Genomic DNA, 17,049 nt, shown 5'->3' with positions numbered 1-17,049 from the left:
ATTTAAAGAGTTTTTGTCAGAGCCCTTGTTATTCTTAATTTTGACATTTATTTTTGATTTTTACACCAGACATATCGGTTCTTGATCTGTAATAATCGGTGACAAACACATATCGGTCAGCCCCTAGTCAGTAAATGCTCCTGTAATGTTAAGGTCGGCATGAAATGAAAACTCACCCTGTCTGTTCTCTAAATGCACGTTATAGCTCTTCCTGCAAACAATACGTGTGCATGTTTAATTTTGTAAAAAGTCATTTGATCTCATTGTGTTGAAGTGCTCTTAAGCTCCACCCCTGTGAACTCACACTGGATAGCCACGCCCACATTCCAACAGCCAATCAACAACCGATGCACAGAAGCAAGTCCCACCTAAATTTGTTACTTTTTCACAGACACTTTAAGTGTTGAATGAAGTAAACACTGATTCTGTTCAGATGAGACAGAAATGACACAAGATGAATAACTGACTATACATTTATTTACAACCACAAAGAAGAAATATGATACAAACAGCTCAACGTTGCTCAAAGTTGTTTCTCAGCTTGATAAGCACACAGGATAACAGCCGTCGGTGGTGATTTAGTGAGTCTGGGCTGTAAATCCGACGTGACGGCCAGTAACTCAGTAACTAAAGAGTCACCGTACAGCTTGTACGAGCCTGAAAAGAGACAAAAGTTCATGTTGCGACAAGTGCTGCTTTATCAGAAACACACAGAGCAGTTTCTCTTCAAAAACAATGAACGCTGCCTCGTGATCTGTGTGTGTGTGTGTGTGTTTGTGTTTGGAGTCGTTTGAGAGTGCAGCTGCACGTGGACGTTTCCAGTCCATCGTAGTTGTTCATTTGAGAGCGTCTGACTGATGGATCTGGTCTAGATCATCCACTGGTCCTGGTCTTGATCGGCTCCTTCCATGTCGACCTGTTAGAGAGCGACACTCGTGTCATTCACGACAGTCAAAACTCACACCTAAACTCTGATCAAATATGAAGTCAATTAATGCTTGTCATGCCAATAGCTAAAGACTAAATGAGCTTAAATAAAAAAAAATTAAAATAAAATTTTCGACCCTGGATCACAAAACCAGTCTTTAGTACAGATATATTTGTAACAAAAACCAAAAATACATTTTACAGTTTTTCTTTTATGCCAAAAATCATTAGGATATGAAGTAAAGATCATGTTCCATGAAGATATTTTGTAAATTTCCTACCATAAATATATCAAAACGTAATTTTTGATTAGTAATATGCATTGCTAAAAACTTAATTTGGACAACTTTAAAGGTGATTTTCCTAACATATATTTTTTTTTTGCACCCTCAGATTCCAGATTCTTAAATCGTTTTATCTCGGCCAAATATTGTCCTATCCTAACAATACCATAATATTATTTATTCATATATTTTAGATGATGTATAAATCTCAATTTCAAAAAATTGACCCTTATGATTTGTTTTGTGGTCCAGGGTCACATTTAATAGATTTAATATGAAAAAAAATGTGTCTTATTGACGGAGCATCCCTAACAATGTTGTTTTAGTATGACTCAGATACTCTTATAGTTTTTTATTAATTTATAAAAATATATAATATAAAGTACAACATATTTTGAATGTTTTATTTTTAGAATTTTCCATTTTAATTTTTGTTGAAGTTCTATTTTGTCATTTTTATTAGTTTACTTATAAGTCTGAATAACAAACAAATTAGAAATCAAAATGAAATGTGTGTACAATTTTTTTTTTAGGTATTTTACTTTTATTGGGAAAATGCAGGAACAACTGAAACATCAAATGCAAAAATGTTTTTTTACTTTAACTGTGGTTAAACTTTTAATAGTTGTGTTTTTAATTATTGTAATATTTGTGTAATATTTATTATTTTGATTTATTAGTTTTAGTTATTTCAGTATTTTAAGTTAAACTAAATAAATGAGAAATAAAATGTTTATTTTTTATATTTTACTTTATTTTATTTCAAGTAATGAAAAGTTCTCCTGTCCGAATAAATATGAAATAATATAATTATTAGTGAATGAGACCCACTGATATTTAAAATAATGAATGGTTCTATGTGTTAATATTTTCAAATGTAATCTTTATGGCCTGAAGCAGCATTAATGATTATATGCACAAATGTATTTTCGATTCAGAAGCTCAGTGTGTGTGTGTGTGTGTGTGTGTGTGTGTGTGTGTGTGTGTGTGTGTGTGTGTGTGTGTGCGTGTGTGTGTGTACCTCATTAATTTCTCCATCATCAGGAAACTCATTGTAGATGTTCATGTCGTCCATGTCCTGCATGTCCTCATCATCTTCCGAGTCTTCCTCGCTGTCCTCCTCGTCTTCATCGTCCTCCTCCTCTTCCTCGTCGAAGGTCTTTCAGGAAGGTAAAGCACATGTCACACACTCATCCAGCGACAGGAAACACATGTCAGCGTCACGCTGTTGTGTCACACTCACCTCAAAGATGGGCCGACCGATGGGCATCAGGTTGTTGTCCTTCTCTGCGATGTTCTGTAACTGAAGACGTGAAGACACGTCAGCACACACACGTCGAGTACATCACACACACACACACACACACACACACACAGTCAGACTGACCCAGGTCTGGTGCTGTTGCTCCTGCTGGTGCAGCTCGGCTTCATCCACACACGGACGGTCCAGATTAAACCACAGAGACTCGGTCACACGTGGGAACAGAGACGGGAACAGGGTGGACATCACTGCACACACACCACACATTCACTACCACTGTAATACCACACTTTATGACAATATTCTTATACGCTTCTTTGAGTAATACAGAAATGCACAAGTAAAACAGGTTTTACCATGTTTTTGCACTACAAAGATTTTACAACATACATGTAAATGCATGGCAACACTAGAAAGTACCATGGTATTACCATGTTTTTCTCATGTAATCCAGTAATACCATATTTTTATGACATAACATTCTTAGAAATATTCAAATACACTGTAAATGCATGGAATCACTAAAAACATTATGGTATTCTTATACATTTCTTTGAGTACTATACAAATACAAATGCACAGCATAATTAAAAATACCATGGTATTACCATGTTTTTTCACATATATTATGCCAACAGAACATTTTTAAGAAATACTATGATATTCTTATCTTACTCTTTGTGTGTCAACAAATAAATACATGTAAATACATGTAAATACATGGTATCACTAAAAAGTACCACGGTATTACCATGTTTTTCACATGTGCTATGGTACTAATGCTACATTTATATGACATACTACAATATTCTTAGAAATTTCTTTGAGTGCTTTGTAAATGCATGGTATTATTAGAAAGTACCATGGTATTACCATGTTTTTTCTCATGTAATATCATAATACCATGTTTTTATGACACAATATTCTTAAAAATTAAGTAAATGCATAGCATCATTAAAAAAAAATGTGGTGTTACCATGTTTTTCACATGTACTATGGCACTAATGCCACATTTTTATGACATACTACAATATCCTTGGACTTCGCGAATGCATGGTATTATAATAAAGTACCACTGTATTACCATGTTTTTTATCATGTAATACAGTAATACCATATTTTTATGACACAATATTCTTAAAAATAATGTTCAAATGCTCTCTAAATACACGGTACCACTAAAATACAATGGTATTCTTAAGTTTTTTTAATATAAAAATAAAAATGCCATGTTTTTTCACATACACTATGCTAATACCACATTTTTATGACTATGATATCATTATTCTTTGTGTATTAGGTAAATATGGTATCACTAGAAAGTACCATAGTATTACCATGTTTTTTTTCTCTTGTAATACCATAATACCATGATTTTATGACAATATTCTTATAAATTTGTAGTAAATTTGTAGTAAATCACTAAAAATACTATAGTATTCCCATGTTTTTCACATGTACTATGGTACTAATGCCATGTTTTTATGACATACTATGATATTCTGATAAATGTCTTTGGGTAGTGCATGTATCACTAGAAATTACCATGGTATTAACATATTTTTTCCTCATGTAATACAGTAATACCATGTTTTTATAACATAATATTCTTAGAAATGTTCAAATACTCCGGAAATACATGGTATCACTAAAAATACCATGGTATTCTTATAAATTTCTTTGAGTAGTATACACATACATATAAATACCGCGGTATTACCCTGTTTTTTCACACATACTATGCTAATACCACGTTTTTATTACATACTACAGTATTTTTACTCTTTGAGTGTTATGTAAATGCACGGTATCACTAGAAAGTACCATGGTATTACCATGTTTTTTCTCATGTAATACCATAACACCATGTTTTTATGACACACCATTCTCATAAATATGGAATAAATGCATAGCATCACTAAAAATACCATGGTATTACCATGTTTTTTCACATATACTATGCCAAGACCACATTTTTATGACTATGATATCATTATTCTTTGTGTGTTAGGTAAATGCACGGTATCACTAGAAAGCACCATAGTATTACCATGTTTTTTCTCTTGTAATACCATAATACCATGTTTTTATGACACAATATTCTTATAAATTGAGTAAATGCATAGCATCACTAAAACTACTGTGGTATTACCGTGTTTTTCACATGTGCTATGGTACTAATGCCACATTTTTATGACATACTACAATATTCTTGGAAATTACAAAGAGCACTTTGTAAATGCATGGTATTATAAGAAAGTACCACTGTATTACCATGTTTTTTTCTCATGTAATACATTAATACCATGTTTTTATGACATAATATTCTTAGAAATGTTCAAATACTCTGTAAATGCATGATATCACTAAAAATACCATGGTATTGAGTACTATGAACACACAAATGCATAGCATCACCAAAAATACCACCATGTACTACCATGTTTTTTTTCCACATATACTCTGCTAATACCATGTTTTTATGACTATGGTATTCTTATCTTATTCTTTCAGTGTTATGTAAATGCATGGCATCACTAGAAAGTACCATGGTATTACCATGTTTTTTCTCATGTTATACCATAACACCATGTTTTTATGACACACCATTCTCATAAATATGGAATGAATACATAGCATCACTAAAAATACCATGGTATTACTATGTTTTTTTCTCTTGTAATACCATAATACCATGTTTTTATGACAATATTCTTATAAATTGAGTAAATGCATAGCATCACCAAAAATACTGTGGTGTTACCATGTTTTTTCACATATACTATGCCAATACCACATTTTTATGACTATGATATTCTTATATCACTAAAAAAGTACCATGGTATTACCTGTTTTTGAGCACATGTACTATAATACCATGTTTTATGATGTATTTCTCAATTTTTCGAGTACTGTGTAGTCATGACATCACTAAAACATGGTATTTTGGACCGGCACCACTGTAGTAGCATAGTAATATGTAAACACCGTGGATATGAATGTATGATGCATCTCAAAACAGCTTGTAGTATCACCACAGTACTTGTTTAACTTCATAAAACACTTAAAACAACACAAACATGAGCGACACCGAATTCTGTACTGCGCCGTCCGCTCACTTAAATGCATTTAAATGTCTAAGTACCGTGAGTGATTGTTTTTAATAAGAGTATTGATCATATTATTTACCTGCAGCTGTGCAGAAAGTTCAAATATAAACACACGGCGGCCGCTGGCGCTGCACTGAATGTTTCCCCTCGGAAACACGAGCCCGCGCTCTTTAGTTCCGCGCTCACTGCGCCACAGCCCTCCAAACTCACACTGTCTCTCAAAAACAACCTTATAAAACGGATTTACGAGATCAAATCACGCTTAAAGTATGTGAGATCAAAGGAAACCTGATTGAAGATTCACTTAACACACTCCATAAAACAGTTGTGGGTCTGTTCACAATCACACTGTTCATATTGCTGAAAGTCTCAGGTGTTTGCTGTGTGTGAGGGTTCAGGAGTCCATAAGGCAGGTCACAGTGACCCTACAGCATGACTTGAGGAGGGTGGGAGGGAGTCTTGGTTCTTCAGGAGTCATCATGTAGACTTTGATCAGCTGAAGCAGCGAGATTCACACAGAACAGAACCTTCAGCTGATCCTGAGCAAACCGCAAAATAAAGAGCATTTCTCGACTCTAACTCTCTTTAACATTCAAACAGGAAAATGGACATTTTACTTTCAAGGTATGAAAACGAGACTTGATTTCACTGATCACAGAGTGGATTCAAAGGTCTGAGATCTCCGTTATCATGCTTCTGCTTTGCATTTTCTCTGATTAAAAAAAAAAGTATATATATTATTTGAATGAAAAGTTAAACTTAAAACAATAAGATGATTGTGAGACTGTTTTAGTGTTTTGTCTCACTTTTTGCTTTAATGAGCAGCGCTAATATACGATTAGGCACATAGAAATATTGAACAAAAGTCATATTTTTAATTAATATATAGATATTAATTTTCTTTGTTGTAACTGTACTAATTATTTAGTTTATTTCCAAGTCAAAAATGAATTGAAAATCCCAGATATTAGAATTGCAGTTAAAAAATATTTCTTATTCGTTTACCTCAAATTTTCTTTGTTTTATCATAATCATTATTTATTTATTTGTTTGTTTGTAAATTCCAAAGCATTATCTCATTTATTTGTAAGTTTTAGAAAATCTCATGGTTTTAGTTGCTGGTTACATTAGTGTATTATATCATAACTTTTGCAGTCAGAAGACCGTGAGAACAGAACTCCTGCTCTGTCACCTTGAACTAATCTTCATTGATTTTTTTGTCTTGTCTGTCGTGTCTTTTTCACAGGCTGGTGTTGTTTCTGGTGTTGCTGATAGTGCTGCCATCCAGCGACTCTGCTGTAGACAAACTCAACATGTGTATGGATGGAAAACACCAGATATCAGAGCCCAGACCGGAGGGACAGCTGTATAAGCAGGTACGAGACGCAACGCCAAAGATGCGTTTGTTTATCAAATTTGTAAAAATGTGTGATTCCATCAGTGTCTCACCAATGGATCCTCTGTAGTGAATGGGTGCCGTCAGAATGAGAGTCCAAACAGCTGATAAAAACACCTTGGATTACTTGTGCAATATTGCGATGTTTTTATCAGCTCTTTGGACTCTCATTCTGACGGCACCCATTCACTACAGAGGATCTATTGGTGAGACACTGATGGAATCACACATTTCCTTTTCTATTACATGTCATCTTTGCAGATCATTAGGGATACAAGATTAGGATGAGTTTGTTTAATCATCAGATTTGTAGAAATGTGTCATTCTATCACTGTCTCACCAATGGATGTGAATGGGTGCCGTCAGAATGAGAGTCCAAACAGCTGATAAAAACATCACAATAATCCACAAGTAATCCACACCACTCCAGTCCATCAGTTCACATCTTGAGAAGACAAAACCTAAAACAAATCCATCATTAAGACATTTTTAACTAAAATTCAAGTCTATTATCTATAAAAAAAAGTCCATCTGCTGTTGTCTCTCACATCAAAATCCAGCCACATATGTGTGTACAGCTGTTTTGGCTTGTAAACGGTCCTTGATCTGTGCAGATTTCTCACCAGACCACTTTTTCACAGGAGGAAGCGTTATTGTTGATTATGGACTCAATGTATTTTAGTTAAAAAATGTTTTAATGATGGATTTGTTTCAGCTTTTGTTTTCTCAAGATGTGAACTGATGGACTGGAGTGGTGTGGGTTACTTGTGGATTATTGTGATGTTTTTATCAGCTGTTTGGACTCTCATTCTGACGGCACCCATTCACTGCAAATGATCCATTAGTGAGACAGTGATGGAATGACACATTTCTACAAATCTGATAAAGAAACAAGCTCATTCTAATCTTGTATCACTAATGATCTGCACAGATTACATTTAATAGCAAAAGATATGTGTGATTCCATCAGTGTCTCACCAATGGATCCTCTGCAGTGAATGGGTGCCATCAGAATGAGAGTCCAAAGAGCTAATAAAAACATCACAATAATTGACAAGTAATCCACACCAAATCCATCATTAAGACATTTTTACTAAAATACATTGAGCCCATAATCCATCATAACACTTCCTTCAGTGAAAAGTGGTCTGGTCTGAATCAGGAGAGAAATCTGGACAGATCAAGCACCGTTTACAAGCCAAAACAGCTCTAAACAAATATGTTGCTTGATTTTGACTCATGGATTATGGACATTGGAGAGACAGCGATGGAATGACACATTTATGAAGTGGAATGGCAAATTAATATTTTCATAAAACGTTTGCTGGATGTTTGTGTGTTTGTGTCTGTCAGTGTTCTCCGTGGAAGGAAAATGCCTGTTGCACAGCGAACACCACAGAAGAAGCTCATGGGGATAATTCATACCTGTACAACTTCAACTGGAATCACTGCGGCATTATGAGCAAGAAATGTAAGGAGCACTTTATTCAGGACACGTGTTTCTATGAGTGCTCACCGCACCTGGGGCCCTGGATTCAGCCGGTACGAGATCATTTTACAGTACTGTTCAGAATTTTGGAATAATTATGATTTTTTTTATGCTTCTGAATAAAGTCTTTTCTGCTCACAGAAGCTGCATTTATTTGATCAAAATACAGTAAAAATAGTGAAATATTATTGCTATTTAAAACAGCTGTTTTCTATGTGAAGATCTGTTAAACTGTAATTGATTTCTGTGATGTGCAGCTGAATTTTCAGCATCATTACTCCAGTCTTCAGTGTCACGTGATCCTTCAGAAATCATTCTAATAAGCTGATTTGCTGCTCAACAAACATTTCTGATTATTAGCAAGAAGAGACTTCTTTCAAAAACACTATAAACCATTATTATTCCTAGCTCATGACAGGTAGTGTGTGTTTCTGTATATTGTTGGTAGTGTATGTTCTGACGAGATGAGGAGGTTTGAGTGTCTGTGTTGTTGTGGCGTGTTGAAGGCGAGCGAGTCGTGGCGTAAGGAGCGAATCCTGGACGTGCCGCTGTGTCTGGAGGACTGCCAGACCTGGTATGATGACTGTAAGGCTGATTTCACCTGTAAAGAGAACTGGCACAAGGGCTGGGATTGGAGCTCAGGTCAGTCCGCATGAATTCACGCCTGCTTCATATGCACTCAGTGAATCCAGTACTCGTTCCAGACTCATTCCGAGCTGCTGATTCCAAATATAGTGTCTGTGTTGCTCATTCACATCACACTTTCACGCCAAATATGACACACTTTGTAGCAGTTTTGCTTTAGATAACAGTTTGTGTGGTCAAGACGTCTTGAATTCTTTCTTAATCAGCAGAAAAACAGCACAAACACATGATTCCTGTCTGAATCAGAGCCAGATATCTGAACACTTCTCAGCACATTTTTTACATGCATGACATGATTTACAGGGTTCGTACAAGGTGCTTGAAGTACTTAATTTTACTTGAAATTTAAGGCCTGAAAAATCCTCGGAAATAGCCATATTGATGAAGAGGTATTCGGAAACCGCTTTAATTATTGAAAGACAATGTATCTATGAAATAAGTGTTACATTTTTTTCAATAAGCATGTATTTTTTCACACAAAAACTACTTTTTCACTTATTTAAACATTAAAATGCTTATTATAATTTTTCTTGACTCAACAATAAATTGTTGCTGATTCAGTTCAGAACTTCGGAGTGGGTTAGAATCATTTGATTCAGTTTGGAGCAGGTTCGCGAATCATTTGATTTAGTTCGGACCTTCGGAGTGGGTTCACAAATCTTTTGATTCACATCGGACCTTTGGAGCGGGTTTGCGAATCATCTGATTCATTATCGGACCTTCGGAGCGGGTTCGCGAATCTTTTGATTCAGTTCGGAACGTCGGAGCGGGTTCGCGAATCATTTGTTTCAGATCGGACATTTAGAGTGGGTTCGCGAATCATTTGATATAGTTCGGACCTTCGGAGTGGGTTTGTGAATCTTTTGATTCAAATCGGACCTTTGGAGCGGGTTCGCGAAAGATTTGAGTCAGTTCAGAGCTTCGGAGCGGGTTTGCGAATCTTTTGATTCAGTTCAGAACTTCGGAGTGGGTTCGCGAGTTTTTTGATTCAGTTCGGACCTTTGAAGCGGGTTTGCGAATCATTTGATTCAAATCGGACCTTTGGAGCGGGTTCGCGAATCATTTGATTCAGTTCGGACCTTCAGAGTGGGTTCGCGAATCTTTTGATTCAGTTTGGACCTTCGGAGCGGGTTCGTGAACCTTTTGATTCAAATCGGACCTTTGGAGCGGGTTCGCAAAAGATTTGAGTCAGTTCAGAGCTTCGGAGTGGTTTCGCAAATCTTTTGATTCAGTTCAGAACTTCAGAGTGGGTTCGCAAGTTTTTTGATTCAGTTCGGACCTTTGAAGCGGGTTCGCGAATCATTTGATTCAAATTGGACCTTTGGAGCGGGTTCGCGAATCATTTCAAATCAAAATCAAATCAAATCACCTTTATTTATATACCGCCTTTAACAATACAGAATTGTGACAAGGCGGCTGTGCAGTATTAAATAGGAAACAGTACATCAACAGTGCAAAGGGCAACAGTAAACACTCAATTCTCAGGTAGAGGTAATTAATCAAATACAACAAAATAAAATACAATATTGTGTGTAGAACCAAAAATCGGTGACAAATGGAGAAAAAAACCTTGGGAGAAACCAGGCTCAGTCGGGGCCAGTTCTCCTCAGGCCAGACGCAGAGGACTCACCAGGTCCCGTGGTCCTGTGCCGACAGCCGTCTAGGTGACGAGGTCTTCACTGGGGATCCGTCTCTGGGGCTCATCTAGTTGATGTGGACTCCGCTGACATTCAGGGCTGTAGAGGTCGTCTCTAGGTGCTGATCCACCGTCTGGGCTGGGTTCGGACTGGATCCGGAGGACTGCAGTGACCATCTGATCTGGATACGGACTGGATCTGGTGGTTAATGTGACCTCGGAATAAGAAAGAAACAGACTAATATTAGCGTAGATGCCATTCTTCTGACGATGCACCGAGTACATCGGGTGTTATGGGAAGTGTTCCCGGTTCCGGTTGACCTAATTAGTGCAGCCTAACAATCCTTTAACGGATTTGAGTTATAGAAATGTGTTAATGTGTTATGTGTAAGCAAGGTTAAAGAGATGGGTCTTTAATCTAGATTTAATCTGACAGAGTGTGTCTGCGTCCCAAACATTGTAGGGTAGATTGTTCCAGAGTTTGGGCGCTAAATAAGAAAAAGATCTGCCGCCCGCGGTTGATCTGGATATTCTAGGTATTATCAAATTGCGTTTTGAGAACGCAGCGGACGTGAGGGACTATAATGCGATAAGAGCTCACTCAGGTACTGAGGAGATAAACCATTCAGGGCTTTATAAGTAATTAGCAAGATTTTAAAATCTATACGATGTTTAATAGGGAGCCAGTGCAGTGTAGACAGAACCGGGCTAATATGATCATACTTTCTGGTTCTAGTAAGAACTCTAGCTGCTGCATTTTGGACCAGCTGGAGTTTGTTTATTAAGCGAGCAGAACAACCACCCAATAAAGCATTACAATAATTTAATCTTGGGGTCATAAACGCATGAATTAATGTTTCGGCATTTGACATTGAGAGCATAGGTCGTAATTTAGATATATTTTTGAGATGGAAAAATGCAGTTTTGCAAATACTAGAGATGTGGTTTTCAAAGGAAAGATTACCATCAAATAGCACACCTAGGTTCCTAACTGATGACGAAGAATTGACAGAACAGCCATCAAGTATTAGACAGTGTTTTAGGTTATTACACGCTGAGGTTTTAGGCCCAATAATTAACACCTCTGTTTTTTCAGAATTTAACAGCAAGAAATTACTTGTCATCCAGTTTTTTTCAACTACACAATCTGTTTTTCAAATTGGTACGTTTCGCCGGGCCACGAAGAAATATAGAGCTGAGTATCATCAGCGTAACAGTGAAAGCTAACACCATATTTCCTGATGATATCACCCAAGGGTAACATGTAAAGCGTAAAAAGTAATGGCCCTAGTACTGAGCCTTGCGGTCCTCCATACTGCACTTGTGATCGATACGATACCTCTTCATTTGATTCAGTTCAGAGCTTCGGAGCGGTTTCGCTAATCTTTTGATTCAGTTCAGAACTTCGGAGTGGGTTCGCGAGTTTTTTGATTCAGTTCGGACCTTTGAAGCGGGTTCGCTAATCATTTGATTCAAATCGGACCTTTGGAGCGGGTTCGCGAATCTTTTGATTCAGTTTGAAACATCGGTGTGTGTTTGCGAAAGATTTGATTCACTGTGCTTTGGAGCAGTTTCGCGAATCTTTTGATTCAGTTCAGAATTTTGGAGTGGGTTTGTGAATCTTTTGATTCAAATCGGACCTTTGGAGCGGGTTCGCGAAAGATTTGAGTCAGTTCAGAGCTTCGGAGTGGTTTCGCGAATCTTTTGATTCAGTTCAGAACTTCGGAGTGGGTTTGCGAGTTTTTTGATTCAGTTCGGACCTTTGAAGCAGGTTCGCGAATCATTTGATTCAGTTCGGACCTTTGGAGCGGGTTCGCAAATCTTTTGATTCAGTTCGAAACGTCGGTTTGCGAAAGATTTGATTCAGTTCGGCGCTTTGGAGTGGTTTCGCAAATCTTTTAATTCTGTTCAGAACTTCGGAGTGGGTTCGAATATCATTTGATTCAGTTCGGAGCTTCGGAGCGGGTTCGCGAATCATTTGATTCAAATCGGACCTTTGGAGCGGATTCGCGAATCATTTGATTCAGTTCGGAGCGCGTTCGCGAATCTTTTGATTCAAATTGGAACTTTTAACAAAACATTAAACCATTAAGGCATTATGCTTATGTACTGTACATCTCTCTCTCTCTCTCTCTCTCTCTCTCTCTCAGGCACCAATCGCTGTCCCGCTAATTCTCACTGCAGCCCTTGGACTGAGATCTTCCCGAGCGCTCAAGACATGTGTGAGAAGATCTGGTCAAACTCATACAAATACACGACGCTCACCAAAGACAGCGGCCGCTGCATGCAGATGTGGTTCACGGGTTCGAACCCCAACAAGAAGGTGGCTGAGTACTATCTGAACGGCGCGGAGACGGTCGCCATAGCAACAGGCCTGCATGTGATTGTGCTGCTCATGATGCTGCTGCACTGACTGGACTGATCTCTGTCCCACCGGAGAATAAATGTCTAAAGACCAACATCATGAAAGAGTGCTGATTTTCTGTGCATGCATCTAAGTTTAATGTTGTTTAATAAAATAAATTTCTACAGTAATTATATTTATACAATTATTGCATGTTGTGTAATAAAATAAAATATATAATAAATTAAATAAAATATCTTATTATTTTTAAATAAGAAATAATATAGATAATTTTTTTTTAACATGCAACATTGTATAAAATAAAATACAATAATGGGGGCCCAAGAAAACCAGTGTATGTCCTGTGGTTCTCGTGCGGTCCGTCAGTGAGCCGACAGGTGGCGCTGTGAAACACACAGGAGGTTTAGCGACACGCACTCAGAGTCCAGAGATGCTCAAACCACAGTGATTATTACTCATTTAACACTTCTCATGGAGAACATGTGAACATTTGCCACATGAGTTCAGTTCTCAGGAAGGACAGTGCGGTTCAAACGGCTTATTAGACAGAACAACACTCGAACAGTTGCATCATACACAATCTAGTTACTGCACAGCAGCTACAATCACTGATACTTCTATGTAATTTCACTCTCATAGAGATGATCTGATAGAAAATTCACATCACAATTGTGACCACAAAATCAGTCATAGGGGTCAATTTTTTAAAATTGAGATTAATGCATGAACTAAAATCTGAATAAATAAGCTTTCCATTGATGTATGTTTGTTATGTTAGGACAATATTTGGCTGAGATACAACTATTTGGAAATCTGGAATCTGAGGGAAAATCACCTTTAAAGTTCTTAGCAATGCATGTTACTAATCAAAAATTAAGTTTTATATATTTATGGTAGGAAATGTACAAAATATCTTCATGGAACATGATCTTTACTTAATATCCTAACGATTTTTAACATAAAAGAACAATCAATCATTTTGACCCATTCAATGCATTTTTGACTATTGCCACAAATATACCTTTGATACTTAAGACTGGTTTTGTTGTCCAAGGTCACAAATGTGTTGCATAATTATTTATCTGTCAGTACTGATGTTTATTACCATCACTGGGATGCCAGCACAACACAAATGCTTGTTTTCTCAATTCTATCCTCCAAACTACAATGACAATATTATATTGTTCCTGTTGAGTAAAGTGAACATAAACACACTGACACACATCTTGATCTTCACGGTGTGGTTCAAAATGACCCTAATTTAATTCAATAGGCTTATAATTCATCAAACATCATACTGTGAAAACAACAACAAAACAGTATGCCTGACAGTTAAAATAATATTAAAAAATTATTTCATTGTCTAATAAAATAAAAACACAGTATTTTAATGTAATTATTTAGTGAATATAATTTAAATATTTAATATTAATATAAATTAAAATGAATATTTCTTACACAAACAATAAATAAATAAATGTGACCCTGGAGCACAAAACCAGTCTTAAGTATCACAGGTATATTTCTAGCAATTGCCAACAATACATTGTATGGGTCAAAATGATCATTTTTTCTTTTTTGTCAAAAACCATTAAGATATTAAGTAATGTACATGTTCCATAATTTCGATTAGTAATATGCACTGCTAAGAACTTAGGAGAACATAGGAATTTTAAACATTTAACCGTCCAGTTTTTAAACTGTTACGGAAACATTGTGTCATTTTGCAAACATCATTAGAATGTTACTTTCGAATGTTCTCTGAAGTCCTGAAACAAGTAGCAACATTTATAAATGTTACTAAATGACGTATCAATAAGGTTTTGTGCAAACATTTCGAGCACATTAAAGACAGATCACTTTAAAAAAGCGTTTTATTAACGTTACTGGAAGAACGTTGGTTAAGAACGTGTAGGGAGCGTTTCCTGTTGGTTGGTATGCACTTTTTCTATTCACTTTTTTATAAGTGACAGACTATTTGAATGACGTGCGGTCAGGATGTGCTCAGTTTCCAGTTTCTACAGAAATAACCGAGTATCCATTAAAAAGACTCGTGACAACTAGCCCCGGTGACTTTCGCCTCTTAATATCGCGTTTGTGTGGTGCGTGGTGTGTGTGTGCGTGTGCGCGCCCCTGCTGTCGGATGTGCGCTGCTGTGTGTATTTTCTCTCTCATGGAGGATTTTCAGGAACTAACAGGAAAGCAGGAGAAACTCTGAAACTTGAAGCGCTCGAGCGGTGCGGCTGACGCGCGCGGCCCGCGGCTTCTGAGCGGCGTTTGCAGCGGATCCGGACCGTGTTTCGGAGGATTTTTGGATTCGGCGATGGCCGGCGCGAGTCCCGCTCCGCCGCTCTGGTATCACCGGGATCTGAGTCGCGCCGCGGCGGAGGAGCTGCTGGCTCGAGCCGGGCGGGACGGGAGTTTCCTGGTGCGGGATAGCGAGAGCGTGAACGGCGCTTACGCGTTATGCGTGCTGTAAGAACCCTGCTTTATTATTATCCCACACATCAGCTTTATATATCCACAACACGTGAGATTCACTGCAGCACGAGCGTGTTTGTGAACTTTCTTTCACACCCTGTCCAGCGACGCATCTTTGTAACAGTAGCGTTGCAGTCGCGTCGCGTTAAGCGAAACAAGCGGTTTGCGTGCGTTTTATAAAGCTACAGCATATATATTCGAGACTTTAAAAGTTGCGGAGAATGTTTAAGTGCTCGATTTTATGCTTGAGCACCTCAAGGCGTGTTGTTTTGTGTTATTGTTTCAAAACGCGTGTTTGGCGTTAGAACGCATGAGGGTTTATGTACAGTAAAGTTCACTTCAGTGTTCTAGTTTAGAATCCAAACACTTGGAGTTGGCCACGCAGAGGTCACGTGACCAGTGTGACCTCCACCTCATCATGCATAAAAATAACCACATGGACCAACAGGACGGTAGCATGCATTCTGATGGCTGAAATAGGGAATACAAGTGAATGCACTTTCCATTATGGATACAGATTTTAGTTATGCTCTGTTCTAAATCACTGCATTGCTAGAAACGTTAAGAGAAAGCGGTTTGCAAGATATTGCAATGTTCGACTCACTGTCATGAGTTGGTTCTTCTTGACTCATTGGTCAAGTCAGCGTCCAAATGATTCATTTTGGCCTTGCAAGCATTTTCAATTCATTTTCAATTTAAATAAATGTAAAAATGTAAAAAAAAAAAAAAATGTATGCAATAATCACACATGGCTGTGAAGGTCATTGAAGAGAAAGAGAATGAGAATTTTAACCTGATCCAGTGAGAAAACGTTAGTATATTGCAAGATTTCATATACATTTGTATGCACGTACAATTTGTAGAAAAAGTAAGCATGACACCGCAATCCTGAGCGTCTGTGGGAACACAAATCGATTGCATGAAAACGTGATGACATTGCATGAATTACACAAATTAGCAAAACATTGCAAAATGGATAGTTACTAATCTCGGAAATTCTACTAAAATCTACTAAATTCTTGGAAATTCATTAGTCGAAAAGTTAGCTGAAGTTTTGAGAACATTACTTGTTAGTTAAAACATTCTTGGAATGTTCTGGCAAGGTTCTGAGAAAACATTCTCACAGTAGCGTTAATAGAAGGTTCATTCGGAGTTATCGGATCTTTAACAGTGTTCTCAAAACTTTACTGATACATCATTCGAGGAACTTTTTTTTGGGAAATGTTTCAGTTCGTCTAACATTGTTTAAATGTTACTGTTTGTTCAAAGAACCTTTGAAAGTAACATTCCGTAATGTTTGCAAAATGATACAATTAAATGTTCCTTCAACTTCAACAAGTTTTCATTACTTAATAGGAACATTACCATTGCTGTACCCTGATATCACAATAATACTGCACTGTAAGAGTTAACACACACACACACATCAGTATAGTGTGGAGGCGTTTAAGAGAA

At 37.2% G+C, this 17,049-nt stretch overlaps 3 protein-coding genes across 4 annotated transcripts in view; 2 read left to right on the top strand and 1 right to left on the bottom strand.

Annotated features, from left to right (window-relative positions):
- Positions 1–455: 455 nt before the first annotated feature.
- On the bottom strand, positions 456–5,822 carry anapc15 (anaphase promoting complex subunit 15). Its single transcript, XM_051130031.1, has 5 exons — positions 5,662–5,822; positions 2,599–2,720; positions 2,455–2,514; positions 2,233–2,370; positions 456–916 (listed from the first exon to the last, which is right to left on the bottom strand). Exons 2-5 carry the CDS (start codon positions 2,716–2,718, stop codon positions 869–871), a joined length of 366 nt encoding a protein of 121 aa, XP_050985988.1. The 5' UTR covers positions 2,719–2,720; positions 5,662–5,822; the 3' UTR covers positions 456–868.
- A 218-nt stretch (positions 5,823–6,040) lies between these two features.
- folr (folate receptor) lies at positions 6,041–13,288 on the top strand. The gene is made up of 5 exons (XM_051130024.1): positions 6,041–6,206; positions 6,829–6,958; positions 8,332–8,520; positions 8,974–9,109; positions 12,899–13,288. The coding sequence occupies exons 1-5, from the start codon at positions 6,187–6,189 to the stop codon at positions 13,159–13,161; spliced, it is 738 nt and encodes a 245-aa protein (XP_050985981.1). The 5' UTR covers positions 6,041–6,186; the 3' UTR covers positions 13,162–13,288.
- Positions 13,289–15,214: 1,926 nt separating this feature from the next.
- The window catches only part of inppl1a (inositol polyphosphate phosphatase-like 1a), a 39,077-nt gene continuing 37,242 nt past the window's right edge, over positions 15,215–17,049 (top strand). For both annotated transcript variants that reach the window (XM_051129994.1, XM_051129993.1), the window contains exon 1: positions 15,215–15,588. In XM_051129994.1, coding sequence (XP_050985951.1) covers positions 15,437–15,588 — 152 coding nt within the window. In that variant the 5' untranslated portion in view covers positions 15,215–15,436. The remainder of the gene's footprint in view (positions 15,589–17,049) is intronic.

This window comes from Labeo rohita, chromosome 15, assembly GCF_022985175.1.
Source record: "Labeo rohita strain BAU-BD-2019 chromosome 15, IGBB_LRoh.1.0, whole genome shotgun sequence".
In the NCBI taxonomy this organism is placed as follows: Eukaryota; Metazoa; Chordata; class Actinopteri; order Cypriniformes; family Cyprinidae; genus Labeo; species Labeo rohita.
The sequence above is the reverse complement of the archived record's forward strand: the minus strand, read 5'-3'. Positions and strand labels throughout refer to the sequence as shown.

Excerpts from the sequence above, each read along its gene's own strand:
- folr (XM_051130024.1), top strand. The coding sequence starts at position 6,187 with ATGGACATTTTACTTTCAAG. Across the intron at positions 6,959-8,331 it reads AGGGACAGCTGTATAAGCAG|TGTTCTCCGTGGAAGGAAAA; the intron begins GTACGAGACGCA and ends TGTGTCTGTCAG. Across the intron at positions 9,110-12,898 it reads GGGCTGGGATTGGAGCTCAG|GCACCAATCGCTGTCCCGCT; the intron begins GTCAGTCCGCAT and ends TCTCTCTCTCAG.
- anapc15 (XM_051130031.1), bottom strand. The coding sequence starts at position 2,718 with ATGTCCACCCTGTTCCCGTCTCTGTTCCCACGTGTGACCGAGTCTCTG. Across the intron at positions 2,371-2,454 it reads TCGGTCGGCCCATCTTTGAG|ACCTTCGACGAGGAAGAGGA; the intron begins GTGAGTGTGACA and ends CCTTCCTGAAAG. Across the intron at positions 917-2,232 it reads ATGATGGAGAAATTAATGAG|GTCGACATGGAAGGAGCCGA; the intron begins GTACACACACAC and ends GCTCTCTAACAG.